General features: G+C 42.6%; 1 protein-coding gene across 7 annotated transcripts in view; it reads right to left on the bottom strand.

The window, feature by feature from the left end:
- shn (zinc finger schnurri) overlaps positions 1 to 18,080 on the bottom strand; it is a 268,460-nt gene that overhangs the window by 53,690 nt on the left and 196,690 nt on the right. For all 7 annotated transcript variants that reach the window (XM_071665262.1, XM_071665263.1, XM_071665257.1 and 4 more), the window contains one exon: positions 6,441 to 11,002. In XM_071665262.1, coding sequence (XP_071521363.1) covers positions 6,441 to 10,930 — 4,490 coding nt within the window. In that variant the 5' untranslated portion in view covers positions 10,931 to 11,002. The remainder of the gene's footprint in view (positions 1 to 6,440; positions 11,003 to 18,080) is intronic.

The following is an 18,080-nucleotide window of genomic DNA, read 5'->3' on the forward strand; positions in this document are numbered from 1 at the left end:
CAGGAGACAGCGACAAAGCAAAATAAAAAAAAAAATAATAAATTCATCCCTGGGGATAGGGAGACAAAATACTGCCCACGTATTCCCTGCTCACATATTCTGTGTGGCATAGAAGGCGACTACAAGGGGTGGGAGCAAGGGGCTGGAAATTCTCACCTCCTGTTTCACTTTCAAAGAGAAGGAATGGAGAAGAGGGACAAGTGTGGATTCCTCCCTCGAAGGATCAGTCATCTGTTACTGAGACTACCTTGCTACATGAGAAAATAGTGAATATTTATGAAAGAAAAAATTAACAAATCACAATTCATCCTAATATATTATTATTTTTGCTTTGTCGCTGTCTCCCACTTTTGCGAGGTAGCGCAAGAAACAGAGGAAGAATGGCCCAACCATGCACATACACATATATGTGTTGTTGATTGGTTTGGTTGGTAAAGATATTCAATGTATGTATGGATCATGGTGAAGTGCCTGAGGATTGGCAGAAAGCATTCATAATGCCTTTATACAAAGGCAAAGGGGATAAAGGACAGTGTTCAAATTACAGAGGCATAAGTTTGAGGATAATTTCCTCGAAAATTATATTGGAGATTGAAGAACGAATAAAGAATGTACAGAGCATCAGCTTGGGGAAGGGCAGTATGATTTCAGAAATGGTGGAGAATGTGTGGATCAGGTGTTTGCTTTGAAGAATATATGTGAGAAATACTTAGAAAAACAGATGCATTTGTATGTAGCATTTATGGATCTGGAGAAGGCATATGATAGGGTTGATAGAGATGCTTTGTGGAAGGTTCTAAGAGTATATGGTGTGGGAGGTAAGTTGCTACAAGCAGTGAAAAGCTTTTATAAAGGATGTAAGGTATGTGTACGAGTACGAAGAGACGAGAGTGATTGGTTTCCAGCGAATGTCGGTTTGCGGCAGGGTGCGTGATGTCTCCATGGTTGTTTAATTTGTTTATGGATGGGTTGGTTAGGGAGGTGAGTGCAAGAACTTTGGAGAGAGGGGAAAGCATGCAGTCCGTTATGGATGAGAGGGCTTGGGAAGTGAGTCTGTTGATGTTTGCTGATATTACAGCACTGGTGGCTGATTCAGGTGAAAAACTGCAGAAGTTGGTGACTGAGTCTGGTAAAGTGAGTGAAAGAAGAAAGTTGAGAGTAAATGTGAAAAAGAGGTGGTTTGATCGAGTAAGTAATGAAAGGGTGAGAGAGATGTGTGGTAATACTCAATCAAAGCACCTCACACCACATATTGTCCTCAAACATTTCATTTCCAACACATCCACCCTCCTCTGCACAACCCTATCCATAGCCCATGCCTCGCAACCATATAACATTGTTGGAACCAATATTCCTTCAAACATACCCATTTTTGCTCTCCAAGATAACGTTCATGCCTTCCACACATTCTTCAATGCTCCCAGAACCTTTGCCCCCTTCCCCACCTTGTGTCTCACTTCTGCTTCCATGGTTCCATCCACTGCTAAATCCACTCCCAGATATCTAAAGCACTTCACTTCCTCCAGTTTTTCTCCATGCAAACTCACCTCCTATTTAAATTATCCCTCAACCCTAATGAACTTAATAACCTTGCTCTTTTTCACATTTACTCTCAACTTTCTTCTTTCACACACTTTACCAAACTCAGTCACCAACTTTTGCAGTTTCTCACCTGAATCAGGCACCAGTGCTATATCATCAGTGAACAACAACTGACTCACTTCCAAAGCCCTCTCATCCATAACAGACTGCATACTTTCTCCTTTCTCCAAAACTCTTGCATTCACCTCCCTAACCACCCTATCCATAAACAAATCAAACAACCATGGAGACATCACACACCCCTGCCACAAACCTACATTCACTGGGAACCAATCACTTTCCTCTCTTCCTACTCGTACACACGCTTTACATCCTTGGTAAAAACTTTTCACTTCTTCTAGCAACTTACCTCCCACACCATATACTCATACCTTCCACAAAGCATCCCTATCAACCCTATCATATGCCTTCTCCAGATCCATAAATTCTATATACAAATCCATCTGTTTTACTAAGTATTTCTCACATACATACTTCAAAGCAAACACCTGATCCACACATCCTCTACTACTTCTGAAACCACACTGCTCTTCCCCAGTCTGGTGCTCTGTACATGCCTTTACCCTCTCAATCAATACCCTCCCATATAATTTCCCAGGAACACTCAACAAACTTATAACTCTGTAATTTGAACATTCATCTTTATCCCCTTTGCCTTTGTACAATAGCACCATGCATGCATTCCTCCAATCCTCAGGCACTTCACCATGAACCATACATTCACTGAATTTCCTTACCAATTTCTTTTATTATACTTAATCGCTGTCTACCGTGTTAGTGAGGTAGCGCAAGGTAACAGATGAGGAATAGCCCAACCCACCCATGTAAACATGTATATAGATAAACGCCCATACATTCATTTATACATACATATACATTTCAACGTATGCATACATATACATAAACAGACTTATACATATATACACACGTACATATTCTTACTTGCTGCCTTCATCCATTCCCATCACCACCCCGCAGGAGACAGCGACAAAGCAAAATAAATAAATATAAAAGTATGAAGTCTGTTGTGGATGAGAGAGCTTGAGAAGTGAGTCAGTTGTTGTTCGCTGATGATACAGCGCTGGTGGCTGATTCATGTGAGAAACTGCAGAAGCTGGTGACTGAGTTTGGTAAAGTGTGTGAAAGAAGAAAGTTAAGAGTAAATGTGAATAAGAGCAAGGTTATTAGGTACAGTAGGGTTGAGGGTCAAGTCAATTGGGAGGTAAGTTTGAATGGAGAAAAACTGGAGGAAGTAAAGTGTTTTAGATATCTGGTAGTAGATCTGGCAGCGGATGGAATCATGGAAGCGGAAGTGAATCATAGGGTGGGGGAGGGGGCGAAAATCCTGGGAGCCTTGAAGAATGTGTGGAAGTCGAGAACATTATGTCGGAAAGCAAAAATGGGTATGTTTGAAGGAATAGTGGTTCCAACAATGTTGTATAGTTGCGAGGCGTGGGCTGTGGGTAGAGTTGTGCGCAGGAGGGTGGATGTGCTGGAAATGAGATGTTTGAGGACGATATGTGGTGTGAGGTGGTTTGATCGAATAAGTAATGCAAGGGTAAGAGAGATGTGTGGAAATAAAAAGAGCGTGGTTGAGAGAGCAGAAGAGGGTGTTTTGAAATGGTTTGGGCACATGGAGAGAATGAGTGAGGAAAGATTGACCAAGAGGATATATGTGTCGGAGGTGGAGGGAACGAGGAGAAGTGGGAGACCAAATTGGAGGTGGAAAGATGGAGTGAAAAAGATTTTGAGTGATCGGGGCCTGAACATGCAGGAGGGTGAAAGGCGGGCAAGGAATAGAGTGAATTGGATCAATGTGATATACCGGGGTCGATGTGCTGTCAATGGATTGAATCAGGGCATGTGAAGGTCTGGGGTAAACCATGGAAAGTTGTGTGGGGCCTGGATGTGGAAAGGGAGCTGTGGTTTTGGGCATTATTGCATGACAGCTGGAGACTGAGTGTGAGCGAATGGGGCCTTTACTGTCTTTTCCTGGCGCTGCCTCGCACACATGAGGGGGGAGGGGATGTTATTCCGTGTGTGGCGGGGTGGCGATGGGGGTGAGTAGGGGCAGACAGTGTGAATTGTGTGCATGTGTGTATATGTGTGTGTCTGTGTGTGTATATATGTGTGTACGTTGGGATGTGTGGGTGTGTATGTTTGCGTGTGTGGACGTGTGCATGTGTGCATGTGTGTGGGGGTGGGTTGGGCCATTTCTTTCGTCTGTTTCCTTGTGCTACCTTGCAGGCGCGGGAGACAGCGACAAAGCAAAATAAAAAAAAAAATAATAAATTCATCCCTGGGGATAGGGAGACAAAATACTGCCCACGTATTCCCTGCTCACATATTCTGTGTGGCATAGAAGGCGACTAAAAGGGGTGGGAGCAAGGGGCTGGAAATTCTCACCTCCTGTTTCACTTTCAAAGAGAAGGAATGGAGAAGAGGGACAAGTGTGGATTCCTCCCTCGAAGGATCAGTCATCTGTTACTGAGACTACCTTGCTAACATGAGAAATAGTGAATATTTATGAAAGAAAAAATTAACAAATCACAATTCATCCTAATATATTATTATTTTTGCTTTGTCGCTGTCTCCCACATTAGCGAGGTAGCGCAAGAAAACAGATGAAAGAATGGCCCAACCCACCCACATACACATGTATATACATACACGTCCACATACGCAAATATACATACCTATACATCTCAACGTATACATACATATACACACACAGACATATACATATATACACATGTACATAATTCATACTGTCTGCCTTTATTCATTCCCATCGCCACCCCGCTACACATGTAATAACAACCCCCTCTCCCCTTATGCACGCAAGGTAGCGCTAGGAAGACAACAAAGGCCCCATTCATTCACACTCAGTCTCTAGCTGTCACGTAATAATGCATCGAAACCACAGCTCCCTTTCCACATCCAGGCCCCACAGAACTTTCCATGGTTTACCCCAGACGCTTCACTTGCCCTGGTTCAATCCACTCACAGCACGTCGATCCCGGCATACCACATCGTTCCAATTCACTCTATTACTTGCACACCTTTCACCCTCCTGCATGTTCAGGCCCCGATCACTCAAAATCTTTTTCACTCCATGTTTCCACCTCCAATTAGGTCTCCCACTTCTCCTCGTTCCCTCCACCTCTGACACATATATCCTCTTAGTCAATCTTCCTCACTCATTCTCTCCATGCGACCAAACCATTTCAAAACACCCTCTTCCCTCTTCTGCTCTATCAACCACACTCTTTTTATTACCACACATCTCTCTTACCCTACTAGTATTTACTCGATCAAACCACCTCACACCACATATTGTCCTAAAACATCTCATTTCCAGCACATCCACTCTCCTGCACACAACTCTATCCATAGCCCATGTCTTGCAACCATACAACATTGTTGGAACCACTATTCCTTCAAACATACCCTTTTTTGCTTTCCGAGATAATGTTCTCGACTTCCACACATTCTTCAAGGCTCCCAGAATTTTCGCCCCCCTCCCCCACCCTATGATTCACTTCCGCTTCCATGTTTCCATCCGCTGCCAAATCCACTCCCAGATATCTAAAACACTTCACTTCCTCCAGTTTTTCTCCATTCAAACTTACCTCCCAATTGACTTGACCCTCAACCCTACTGTACCTAATAACCTTGCTCTTATTCTCATTTACTCTTAACTTTCTTCTTTCACACACTTTACCAAATTCAGTCACCAGCTTCTGCAGTTTCTCACATGAGTCAGCCACCAGTGCTGTATCATCAGCAAACAACAACTGACTCACTTCCCAAGCTCTCTCATCCACAACAGACAGCATTTTTGCCCCCCTTTCCAAAACTCTTGCATTCACCTCCCTAACAACCCCATCCATAAACAAATTAAACAACCATGGAGACATCACACACCCCTGTTGCAAACCTACATTCACTGAGAACCAATCACTTTCCTCTCTTCCTACACGTACACATGCCTTACATTCTCGATAAAAACTTTTCACTGCTTCTAACAACTTGCCTCCCACACCATATATTCTTAATACCTTCCACAGACCATCTCTATCAACTCTATCATATGCCTTCTCCAGATCCATAAATGCTACATACAAATCCAATTGTATGCATAAATCCTTCACATTCTTTTCATTGTCATTTCACCTAATAGCCTATCTCCTTATTTCTCAGATTAACTTTCTTTGAAATCCTGACACTCAAGTCACACATATACAGTACATCAAATAAACAGGAAGGGACAGTGCATTTCCTCAAACATGCATGGAAAATAAATTTCTTACGTCATCAAAGGGAATTAAGTAATCAACCTGTTTATCTGATGTGCTATATCCAGCTCTAGAAATTCATGGCTTAGGTAGGATCACCTCAAAATAACATCATTACAACTCATCTCTGTGTAGCAACACATACTTCACTCATTTCCTCTAATAAACATATTATTGCATATTATGGTTAAGCCTAATGGAGAAATGAATCATCACACACTACTGAAGTGATGATAGACCTACCCTTTGCAAAGAATTGGCTAAAATCTCAGATGCCAAAGCTCACACAATATCTGTGGGATTGGGCAATTTTTGCTTCAGCAAAAGCATATGAAGTAAATGACACAGAAAGATAGATAGATAGATACAGAGAGAGAGACAGACAGACAGGGAGAGTATGGAACACTGTCCAAAAATGTACCATGTATGACTGCAACCTTAAAAGGAGATACTCTGTGTGAATAAAAGAAATGGAATAGTTGGAGAGTTATATTCATTATGATCACTATGCTCACATGCTTGAAATTATAACAAACTTACCTAAAACTGCAGTGGCCACAGGCATATGGGCGGAGATCTGTATGTGTACGGATGTGTTTCTTTAACATGGATGGTTTCTTACAACGAATTCCACAAGCTTCACACACATACCTCCCCCGACCACGACCCCTTACGTATGTGTAGTCTTCAGTGCTTTTGAAACCTCCCTCAAAAATTTTAATTCGCTTGCCTGAACTACTTTCTGACCCCTCCACATCTTCAGTTTTATATAAACAATCTACACTATCATCTTCAGATTCTCGTTTTATTGAGGTACTGCTTCCTTCGGTGACACTTTGGTCAGATACTTTTGTGTTCAATTCTTCACTTTTGATATCTTTTGTTTCTTTATCCTTGGGCTTGCTCTCTTCCTTTTCTTTATTTTTTTCTTTTTCTTCCTTGAACGTCCAATATGATGAATGTGTCTGAATTAAATTCAATTCTTTAGGCTTTGCAATGGTATATGCACGATCAGATTTCCGTGACTCATATAAGCTCATTGCCTGATATGGTGCTAAATTGAAAGGATTGTCTTCAGCAGGCTTTCTTATCTGCCAGTTAGAATACATAGAAAGCTTAGGATCAGTTGACTGAGGTACATACATAGGCTGTTGTCTATAAATGCAACAAAAATAAGATTTTGTAGAGACTTTGTGCCCTAAATAAGTATAAGCTGAACCATTCAGCAGCATTTGTACACAACTCTTTTTGGGTCGTGGAGTATCAGGACTGACTAGTGTTGTACCAATCAAAGCTAGTGAAGACTTAGGCATAAATGGCTGGGGCTTTAGTGCCAGAAAATTTGGACGTTTCCGTGGTGGTAGGAATTCTTCAGAATCAGTGGATTCACTCTTTGAAGAATTTTCGCAACTCTGATCTTCAAGAGGTATCATAAGCTTCTCTGAGCCCTTCTTTTCTTGAGTTGCTGACTCTAATTTTGCTGAACTTAATCTTATTTCTGGATTAACTGTTCTAATTTCAGGAATTGAAGACATTTTTGGTCTGCTTGCCTGCAATTCTTTAGGTGATAACCGATGTGGAATTTTTACGGTACTTATAGACTGACTGCCTTCCTTCACTGGACTTCTTGGAGACTCCCTGGATAGCTCTCTTGATCTAGCTACAGTTAGGTTTTTTTCTCTCACTGAACTCACTAATGATGGTAGTGATGGAACAGATGTAACAGGTACAGCAGAGGGTACGGGTTTTTGAGAAGATGCTGAGACTGGTGGACTGAACACTGTCAAAGGACTTATTTGTAAGGTGTGAGCAACAGGATGCACCACATTGGCCTGTGAATATGGTCCTGGGATCCCAGGTACATATGGCACCTTCTCATCCCCAACAGGTATAAGAGCTGGGTAACCAGCAGGTGGCAACTTACTTTGAGACTTCTGGACCTCTTTCTTGTCTCGAACCAAAAGAGCTTGTGGCCCTCCAATAGCATCCCCTGCAGAGCCATCACTTACAGCTCCATGTAAAATCCCAGAGGAACTTGACAAACTCCCTGGTGCACCCACTGTTAAACTTCCAGGTGCACCCCCTGTTAGACTTCCTGAAAAGCCTCCAGGAGAAACCCTAGATGGAGGTGCAGGAGATCGAATGGTGTTCTGTTTGTGATTTCCTGATATCCCATGGGTAAGGGAAGTCTGTCCATGCAGGAAAGATTGGTTAGATACACGAGATGAATAAGCAGAGAAAGATAAACCTCCCAAGTCTGGGGTGGGAATCCCTGGGATGGCTAAGTTAGGAAGTGGAAGATGAGGAGCATACTGTAAAACTGAAGAAGAAAAGGGAAACTGGGTAGCATCAGTGTTGTACATATTAGGAGGATGAACTGCCTTTGGTAAACTTTGTGAAAGGACAGACTGTTCACGGTTGATTGAAGAGCTTACTAAGCTTGGAACAGTTTTAGTAGATGATGTGCTAATTTGGTTCTCTACTTGAACCATTGTCCCACCAGAGTTGAGGCCAGACTTAGCAATGGTCACCACAACAGATGTTGGAACAGACACCTCTGGTTTGGATATACTGCCTCCCAACTGCTGTGGTGTGATGCATATATCTATTGCTGGGCTTGGAGGCTGGCTAGGATCAATCCTCATAGTTTTAAACTCATTGCCATCACAGATTTGAACCTCGCCACCAAAGAGTTGATGGTTATTAAGTTTATTTTGTTTATTAATTTCATCCATCATCTTCAACCCAGACTCAGTCTTACATCCTCCTTGTCCCTTGGTAGAAAAAACTGGTGAGAGAAACATGGCTCTATCTTGTGATGGAGTATCAACTTCAGAGACTTTTCTTTTTTTTGTAGGAGGTGAAATACCATCTGGAGCTGATTTACTTCTATAAACCTTTGGTGACAAGTCTAAGTGGTATCTACAGTCTTCCTCTGAGCCTCGCCTTTGTGAGGATTCTCCAACTGAAGATCCTCTTGATGATGAACGTTCATGATCATGTTGTTCCAAGTACTCAGGTTTCTTTTGCAGGTCCAAGGCTACATCCTGCTCTAAAGGCCATCTCCCTCCATCCCCACTTTTGATGGAGTCTGGAGTACCTCTTTCACTTCCAGTACCTGGTCGCTGTCCACAATAATGTCGGATATGAATTTCCAATTCCTCAGGATTCCGACATGGTATTCTACAACGTGAACAAGTATAAGATCCAACTTCACCATGGACTACAGCTTGACCAGCAATCCTCATCCGTTCTTGTCCTTCTAAGCTTTGATCAATGGTACTAGTCATGCCAGCACGAGCAGTTAAAAGAAGATTTTTTATAACAGAGCCCTCAGGATTTTGTGGATGTTGACGTAACAGACCTGGATCATCTAGTGGCGTTACTCGACTTTTTGAGAAATCTCGCACAATATTGGGGCCCTCAGAGATACACCTTTTACGGGTTCCATCCACCATACTAAAGTCTACCGTATTCATGTAGGAGGCAGTGAAGGCAGGTGCAGACTGAGAATAAGAGGTAGTAAGTCCTTGTGATGATATGGAAGGTTTGGAAGCACTGATGGGGGCAACTGTGGGCTGAGCAAGAGGCAGGTGTGGGGTGGGTGGAAGACTGGGGCTGTACGAAGACCGTGGTTCATTCATTATAGCCTCAGTAGTGAGGGAATGACTTCGTTCTCGGTGCTGTGGCTGTAAAGGACCAGAAACTGCAGAAGCAGGCCCAGGAGCAGAAGGTTTTGAATTTTTAATGTTTGAATCGACAAGACTACCTCTCCGACTTTTACCACTGCCTGATCCATCACTTTCACTTGATGATGAGCCAAGACTGGGTTGACGCCTGTAACGTCGAGACCACAATGGATTGTGGGTTTCTATGATGGCTTGGTTTTCAACAATCAGTTTAGTGATATGTTGTCCAACTAATTCTGGACTGGGAGACTTCATCCCTTTCCAAAGTGTACTCACACTCTGTGATGTTACCGTAGAGTTACGATGACCAGACACAGTCCCTTCATCTTTCCTATTTGCAGCCCGAATATCAAGTGGAAGCAGGCATTGCTTGGAAAGATTAGCAGGGCTTGGAGAATGAGGACTAGGGCTGGAGTGAGCCCCATGACTGAGATGGCTGGAGTTGTAGGCAGCATGGATTTGATATGTTGAAGAGTTGATAGTATTACCATCCATGGGAGAAACATCCTGAGGAGGGGTTGACTGCTGTTGTCTGAGTGTGGGAGGTGAGTGCCCCTTAGGTATACTTTCTTCTTGATGGGAGTAGTGAGTAGGAACACGGAATTTGGGTTTATATATAAAATTTCCCCGATCCTTCCCACACTCTTCTTGCTGTATTCTTGTGACAGCTGAAGCACCTGGAAGATTTGCATACTGATCTGCAGCGGAGACTGGAGCCACAGAGAGGTCAGCAGGCTGGCAATGCTGACCACCTTCTCGACTAGGGCATCTAGACCCTTCATCTCCATCTACATCAAGGTTGTCACTGGACTCTATTGTTCCATCACTGCCATCTTGTGCCCCACCATCACATTTCAAGGCATGAGCTCGGGATCTTGTATGCTTTTGGTAATTACTTTTTGTTTTAAATGCTACTCTACACTGGTCGCAGCTATAAGGCCGCTCATTAGTGTGTGCGCGGATGTGTTTATCCAGCACTAAGGGTTTGGCACATCCCAGTCCACAATACTTCCCACCATTGCTACTAATGTTCCTCCTTTTACTATCATCACATTCTATGGAAAACTGACTAATGTTTCCAGAAACATGATTAAGTGTTTGAGAAACCACTAATCCATTGATAGGGGAGGAAGTATTTTCTACAAAGAGAGTTGTGGTTTTAGCAGATGTGGCAGTAGTTTCTGTTTTGCCATTCTTGTCACTCTCTTCTTGATGGAGATGCTGCTGTTCCACATTGTCACAGGCCTCAATTGGGGCCCGTTTAAACTTTTTGTGTGTGTAAGTGACATTGCCAGTGGGGTTCATGGGGGCCGTGCATGTGATCACACCCATGGGACGCATGCAGAAGACACAATCCTCGGCATTTCTCTCATCTTACGGCTCCATTTTGTTTCCAATTACACCAGCAGTCATCTGTAAGTTGGGAAATGTTTCAGTTTTAAAGCTACATTTAAGTCTATCAACAACTTTTAATCTGAAAATATTCAAAATAACATGTTTATTTCTAGATCTCAAAAATATATGGAAAAAGTTCTTCAAGATGGAGGTCTAAAATGAATTCACTTTATTGTCGGTAAACAGAGGAAATTTAAGGACCAAAACACTAATGAGGTGAACACTGCTGTCAAAAAAATGCAAAGTCCCTTTGCATCTACTTTCCTTAACCAGTGCAATGCAATAACAGTAAGTTCTTTGTTTCAAGCATAAAGATGTCCAAATCTTATTAACAAAGCCATAATAACTTATCAAAAATTAACAAGTTTCAAAATTTGCTAGAACTGAATCAGTTATATCTGTAATGAGGAAAAAATTCTGGGTGAAAATTATGTAAAATGAATAAATCTAACCATAAAAGTAAACAGCTGCATAAAACATATGAAGCAAAAAAAATTTACATTTCAGGAAATAATCTTGTTTCATATCTATGATACAAAGTGATCACCAAATACTTGGTTAAGGCATTTGGTCCTCATGAGAGTTAACAACATCTTTTCACAGAATGCTGGTAATTCTATATTAAAGATAACAAGAGGTATTTGCCATCCCAGCAAGAGTACTGTATCAATATAAGGCAGGAATAGCAAATAATTAGCCCATAAATTTGCAAAAAATTTGGTTGAAAAGATATTTGTTTTTGCCTTTATATATATATATATATATATATATATATATATATATATATACTTTTTTTTTTTTATTATACTTTGTCGCTGTCTCCCGCGTTTGCGAGGTAGCGCAAGGAAACAGACGAAAGAAATGGCCCAACCCCCCCCCATACACATGTATATACATACGTCCACACACGCAAATATACATACCTACACAGCTTTCCATGGTTTACCCCAGACGCTTCACATGACCTGAGTCAATCCACTGACAGCACGTCAACCCAGGTATACCACATTGCTCCAATTCACTCTATTCCTTGCCCTCCTTTCACCCTCCTGCATGTTCAGGCCCCGATCACACAAAATCTTTTTCACTCCATCTTTCCACCTCCAATTTGGTCTCCCTCTTCTCCTCGTTCCCTCCACCTCCGACACATATATCCTCTTGGTCAATCTTTCCTCACTCATTCACTCCATGTGCCCAAACCATTTCAAAACACCCTCTTCTGCTCTCTCAACCACGCTCTTTTTATTTCCACACATCTCTCTTACCCTTACGTTACTCACTCGATCAAACCACCTCACACCACACATTGTCCTCAAACATCTCATTTCCAGCACATCCATCCTCCTGCGCACAACTCTATCCATAGCCCACGCCTCGCAACCATACAACATTGTTGGAACCACTATTCCTTCAAACATACCCATTTTTGCTTTCCGAGATAATGTTCTCGACTTCCACACATTCTTCAAGGCCCCCAGAATTTTCGCCCCCTCCCCTACCCTATGATCCACTTCCGCTTCCATGGTTCCATCCGCTGCCAGATGCACTCCTAGATATCTAAAACACTTCACTTCCTCCAGTTTTTCTCCATTCAAACTCACCTCCCAATTGACTTGACCCTCAACCCTACTGTACCTAATAACCTTGCTCTTATTCACATTTACTCTTAACTTTCTTCTTCCACACACTTTACCAAACTCAGTCACCAGCTTCTGCAGTGTCTCACATGAATCAGCCACCAGCGCTGTATCATCAGCGAACAACAACTGACTCACTTCCCAAGCTCTCTCATCCCCAACAGACTTCATACTTGCCCCTCTTTTCAAAACTCTTGCATTCAACTCCCTAACAACCCCATCCATAAACAAATTAAACAACCATGGAGACATCACACACCCCTGCCGCAAACCTACATTCACTGAGAACCAATCACTTTCCTCTCTTCCTACACGTACACATGCCTTACATCCTCGATAAAAACTTTTCACTGCTTCTAACAACTTTCCTCCCACACCATATATTCTTAATACCTTCCACAGAGCATCTCTATCAACTATATATATATATATATCTGATGCTCTGTACATGCCTTCACCCTCTCAATCAATACCCTCCCATATAATTTACCAGGAATACTCAACAACCTTATACCTCTGTAAATTGAGCACTCACTCTTATCCCCTTTGCCTTTGTACAATGGCACTATGCACGCATTCTGCCAATCCTCAGGCACCTCACCATGAGTCAAACATACATTAAATAACCTTACCAACCAGTCAACAATACAGTCACCCCCTTTGTTAATAAATTCCACTGCAATACCATCCAAACCTGCTGCCTTGCTGGCTTTCATCTTCCGCAAAGCTTTTACTACCTCTTCTCTGTTTACCAGAGTGGCAGAGGATGTGTGGATCAGGTGTTTCCTTTGAAGAATGTATGTGAGAAATACTTAGAAAAGCAAATGGATTTGTATGTAGCATTTAGGGATCTGGAGAAGGCATATGATAGAGTTGATATAGATGCTCTGTGGAAGGTATTAAGAATATATGGTGTGGGAGGAAAGTTGTTAGAAGCAGTGAAAAGTTTTTATCGAGGATGTAAGGCATGTGTACGTGTAGGAAGAGAGGAAAGTGATTGGTTCTCAGTGAATGTAGGTTTGCGGCAGGGGTGTGTGATGTCTCCATGGTTGTTTAATTTGTTTATGGATGGGGTTGTTAGGGAGTTGAATGCAAGAGTTTTGAAAAGAGGGGCAAGTATGAAGTCTGTTGGGGATGAGAGAGCTTGGGAAGTGAGTCAGTTGTTGTTCGCTGATGATACAGCGCTGGTGGCTGATTCATGTGAGAAACTGCAGAAGCTGGTGACTGAGTTTGGTAAAGTGTGTGAAAGAAGAAAGTTAAGAGTAAATGTGAATAAGAGCAAGGTTATTAGGTACAGTAGGGTTGAGGGCCAAGTCAATTGGGAGGTGAGTTTGAATGGAGAAAAACTGGAGGAAGTAAAGTCTTTTAGATATCTGGGAGTGGATCTGGCAGCAGATGGAACCATGGAAGCGGAAGTGGATCATAGGGTGGGGGAGGGGGCAAAAATTCTAGGAGCCTTGAAGAATGTGTGGAAGTCGAGAACATTATCTCGGAAAGCAAAAATGGGTATGTTTGAAGGAATAGTGGTTCCAACAATGTTGTATGGTTGCGAGGCGTGGGCTATGGATAGAGTGGTGCGCAGGAGGATGGATGTGCTGGAAATGAGATGTTTGAGGACAATGTGTGGTGTGAGGTGGTTTGATCGAGTAAGTAACGTAAGGATAAGAGAGATGTGTGGAAATAAAAAGAGCGTGGTTGAGAGAGCAGATGAGGGTGTTTTGAAATGGTTTGGGTACATGGAGAGAATGAGTGAGGAAAGATTGACCAAGAGGATATATGTGTCGGAGGTGGAGGGAACGAGGAGAAGAGGGAGACCAAACTGGAGGTGGAAAGATGGAGTGAAAAAGATTTTGTGTGATCGGGGCCTGAACATGCAGGAGGGTGAAAGGAGGGCAAGGAATAGAGTGAATTGGAGCGATGTGGTATACCGGGGTTGACGTGCTGTCAGTGGATTGAATCAAGGCATGTGTATGGGGGTGGGTTGGGCCATTTCTTTCGTCTGTTTCCTTGCGCTACCTCGCAAACGCGGGAGACGGCGGCAAAAAAAAAAGAAAAAAAAAATTTATATATATATATATATATATATATATATATATATATATATATATATATATATATATATATATATATATATATTTTTTTTTTTTTTTTTTTATACTTTGTCGCTGTCTCCCGCGTTTGCGAGGTAGCGCAAGGAAACAGACGAAAGAAATGGCCCAACCCCCCCCCCCCCATACACATATACATACACACGTCCACACACGCAAATATACATACCTACACAGCTTTCCATGGTTTACCCCAGATGCTTCACATGCCTTGATTCAATCCACTGACAGCACGTCAACCCCTGTATACCACATCGCTCCAATTCACTCTATTCCTTGCCCTCCTTTCACCCTCCTGCATGTTCAGGCCCCGATCACACAAAATCTTTTTCACTCCATCTTTCCACCTCCAATTTGGTCTCCCTCTTCTCCTCGTTCCCTCCACCTCCGACACATATATCCTCTTGGTCAATCTTTCCTCACTCATTCTCTCCATGTGCCCGAACCATTTCAAAACACCCTCTTCTGCTCTCTCAACCACGCTCTTTTTATTTCCACACATCTCTCTTACCCTTATGTTACTTACTCGATCAAACCACCTCACACCAAACATTGTCCTCAAACATCTCATTTCCAGCACATCCATCCTCCTGCGCACATCTCTATCCATAGCCCACGCCTCGCAACCATACAACATTGTTGGAACCACTATTGCCTTCAAACATACCCATTTTTGCTTTCCGAGATAATGTTCTCGACTTCCACACATTTTTCAAGGCTCCCAAAATTTTCGCCCCCTCCCCCACCCTATGATCCACTTCCGCTTCCATGGTTCCATCCGCTGACAGATCCACTACCAGATATCTAAAACACTTCACTTCCTCCAGTTTTTCTCCATTCAAACTCACCTCCCAATTGACTTGACCCTCACCCCTACTGTACCTAATAACCTTGCTCTTATTCACATTTACTCTTAACTTTCTTCTTCCACACACTTTACCAAACTCAGTCACCAGCTTCTGCAGTTTCTCACATGAATCAGCCACCAGCGCTGTATCATCAGCGACAACAACTGACTCACTTCCCAAGCTCTCTCATCCCCAACAGACTTCATACTTGCCCCTCTTTCCAGGACTCTTGCATTTACCTCCCTAACAACCCCATCCATAAACAAATTAAACAACCATGGAGACATCACACACCCCTGCCGCAAACCTACATTCACTGAGAACCAATCACTTTCCTCTCTTCCTACACGTACACATGCCTTACATCCTCGATAAAAACTTTTCACTGCTTCTAACAACTTGCCTCCCACACCATATATTCTTAATACCTTCCACAGAGCATCTCTATCAACTCTATCATATGCCTTCTCCAGATCCATAAATGCTACATACAAATCCATTTGCTTTTCTAAGTATTTCTCACATACATTCTTCAAAGCAAACACCTGATCCACACATCCTCTACCACTTCTCAAACCGCACTGCTCTTCCGCAATCTGATGCTCTGTACATGCCTTCACCCTCTCAATCAATACCCTCCCATATAATTTACCAGGAATACTCAACAAACTTATGCCTCTGTAATTTGAGCACTCACTCTTATCCCCTTTGCCTTTGTACAATGGCACTATGCACGCATTCCGCCAATCCTCAGGCACCTCACCATGAGTCATACATACATTAAATAACCTTACCAACCAGTCAACAATACAGTCACCCCCTTTTTTAATAAATTCCACTGCAATACCATCCAAACCTGCTGCCTTGCCGGCTTTCATCTTCCGCAAAGCTTTTACTACCTCTTCTCTGTTTACCAAATCATTTTCCCTAACCCTCTCACTTTGCACACCACCTCGACCAAAACACCCTATATCTGCCACTCTGTCATCAGACACATTCAACAAACCTTCAAAATACTCATTCCATCTCCTTCTCACATCACCGCTACTTGTTATCACCTCCCCATTTACGCCCTTCACTGAAGTTCCCATTTGCTCCCTTGTCTTACGCACCCTATTTACCTCCTTCCAGAACATCTTTTTATTCTCCCTAAAATTTACTGATAGTCTCTCACCCCAACTCTCATTTGCCCTTTTTTTCACCTCTTGCACCTTTCTCTTGACCTCCTGTCTCTTTCTTTTATATATATATATATATATATATATATATATATATATATATATATATATATATATATATATATATATATATATATTTTTATCGAGGATGTAAGGCATGTGTACGTGTAGGAAGAGAGGAAAGTGATTGGTTCTCAGTGAATGTAGGTTTGCGGCAGGGGTGTGTGATGTCTCCATGGTTGTTTAATTTGTTTATGGATGGGGTTGTTAGGGAGGTAAATGCAAGAGTTTTGGAAAGAGGGGCAAGTATGAAGTCTGTTGGGGATGAGAGAGCTTGGGAAGTGAGTCAGTTGTTGTTCGCTGATGATACAGCGCTGGTGGCGGATTCATGTGAGAAACTGCAGAAGCTGGTGACGGAGTTTGGTAAAGTGTGTGGAAGAAGAAAGTTAAGAGTAAATGTCAATAAGAGCAAGGTTATTAGGTACAGTAGGGTTGAGGGTCAAGTCAATTGGGAGGTGAGTTTGAATGGTGAAAAGCTGGAGGAAGTGAAGTGTTTTAGATATCTGGGAGTGGATCTGTCAGCGGATGGAACCATGGAAGCGGAAGTGGATCATAGGGTGGGGGAGGGGGCGAAAATTTTGGGAGCCTTGAAAAATGTATGGAAGTCGAGAACATTATCCCGGAAAGCAAAAATGGGTATGTTTGAAGGAATAGTAGTTCCAACAATGTTGTATGGTTGCGAGGCGTGGGCTATGGATAGAGTTGTGCGTAGGAGGATGGATGTAATGGAAATGAGATGTTTGAGGACAATGTGTGGTGTGAGGTGGTTTGATCGAGTAAGTAACGTAAGGGTAAGAGAGATGTGTGGAAATAAAAAGAGTGTGGTTGAGAGAGCAGAAGAGGGTGTTTTGAAATGGTTTGGGCACATGGAGAGAATGAGTGAGGAAAGATTGACCAAGAGGATATATGTGTCGGAGGTGGAGGGAACGAGGAGAAGAGGGAGACCAAATTGGAGGTGGAAAGATGGAGTGAAAAGGATTTTGTGTGATCGGGGCCTGAACATGCAGGAGGGTGAAAGGAGGGCAAGGAATAGAGTGAATTGGAGCGATGTGGTATACAGGGGTTGACGTGCTGTCAGTGGATTGAATCGAGGCATGTGAAGCGTCTGGGGTAAACCATGGAAAGCTGTGTAGGTATGTATATTTGCGTGTGTGGACGTGTGTATGTACATGTGTATGGGGGGGGTTGGGCCATTTCTTTCGTCTGTTTCCTTGCGCTACCTCGCAAACGCGGGAGACAGCGACAAAGTATAAAAAAAAAAAAAA

Source organism: Panulirus ornatus, chromosome 9 (assembly GCF_036320965.1).
Source record: "Panulirus ornatus isolate Po-2019 chromosome 9, ASM3632096v1, whole genome shotgun sequence".
In the NCBI taxonomy this organism is placed as follows: Eukaryota; Metazoa; Arthropoda; class Malacostraca; order Decapoda; family Palinuridae; genus Panulirus; species Panulirus ornatus.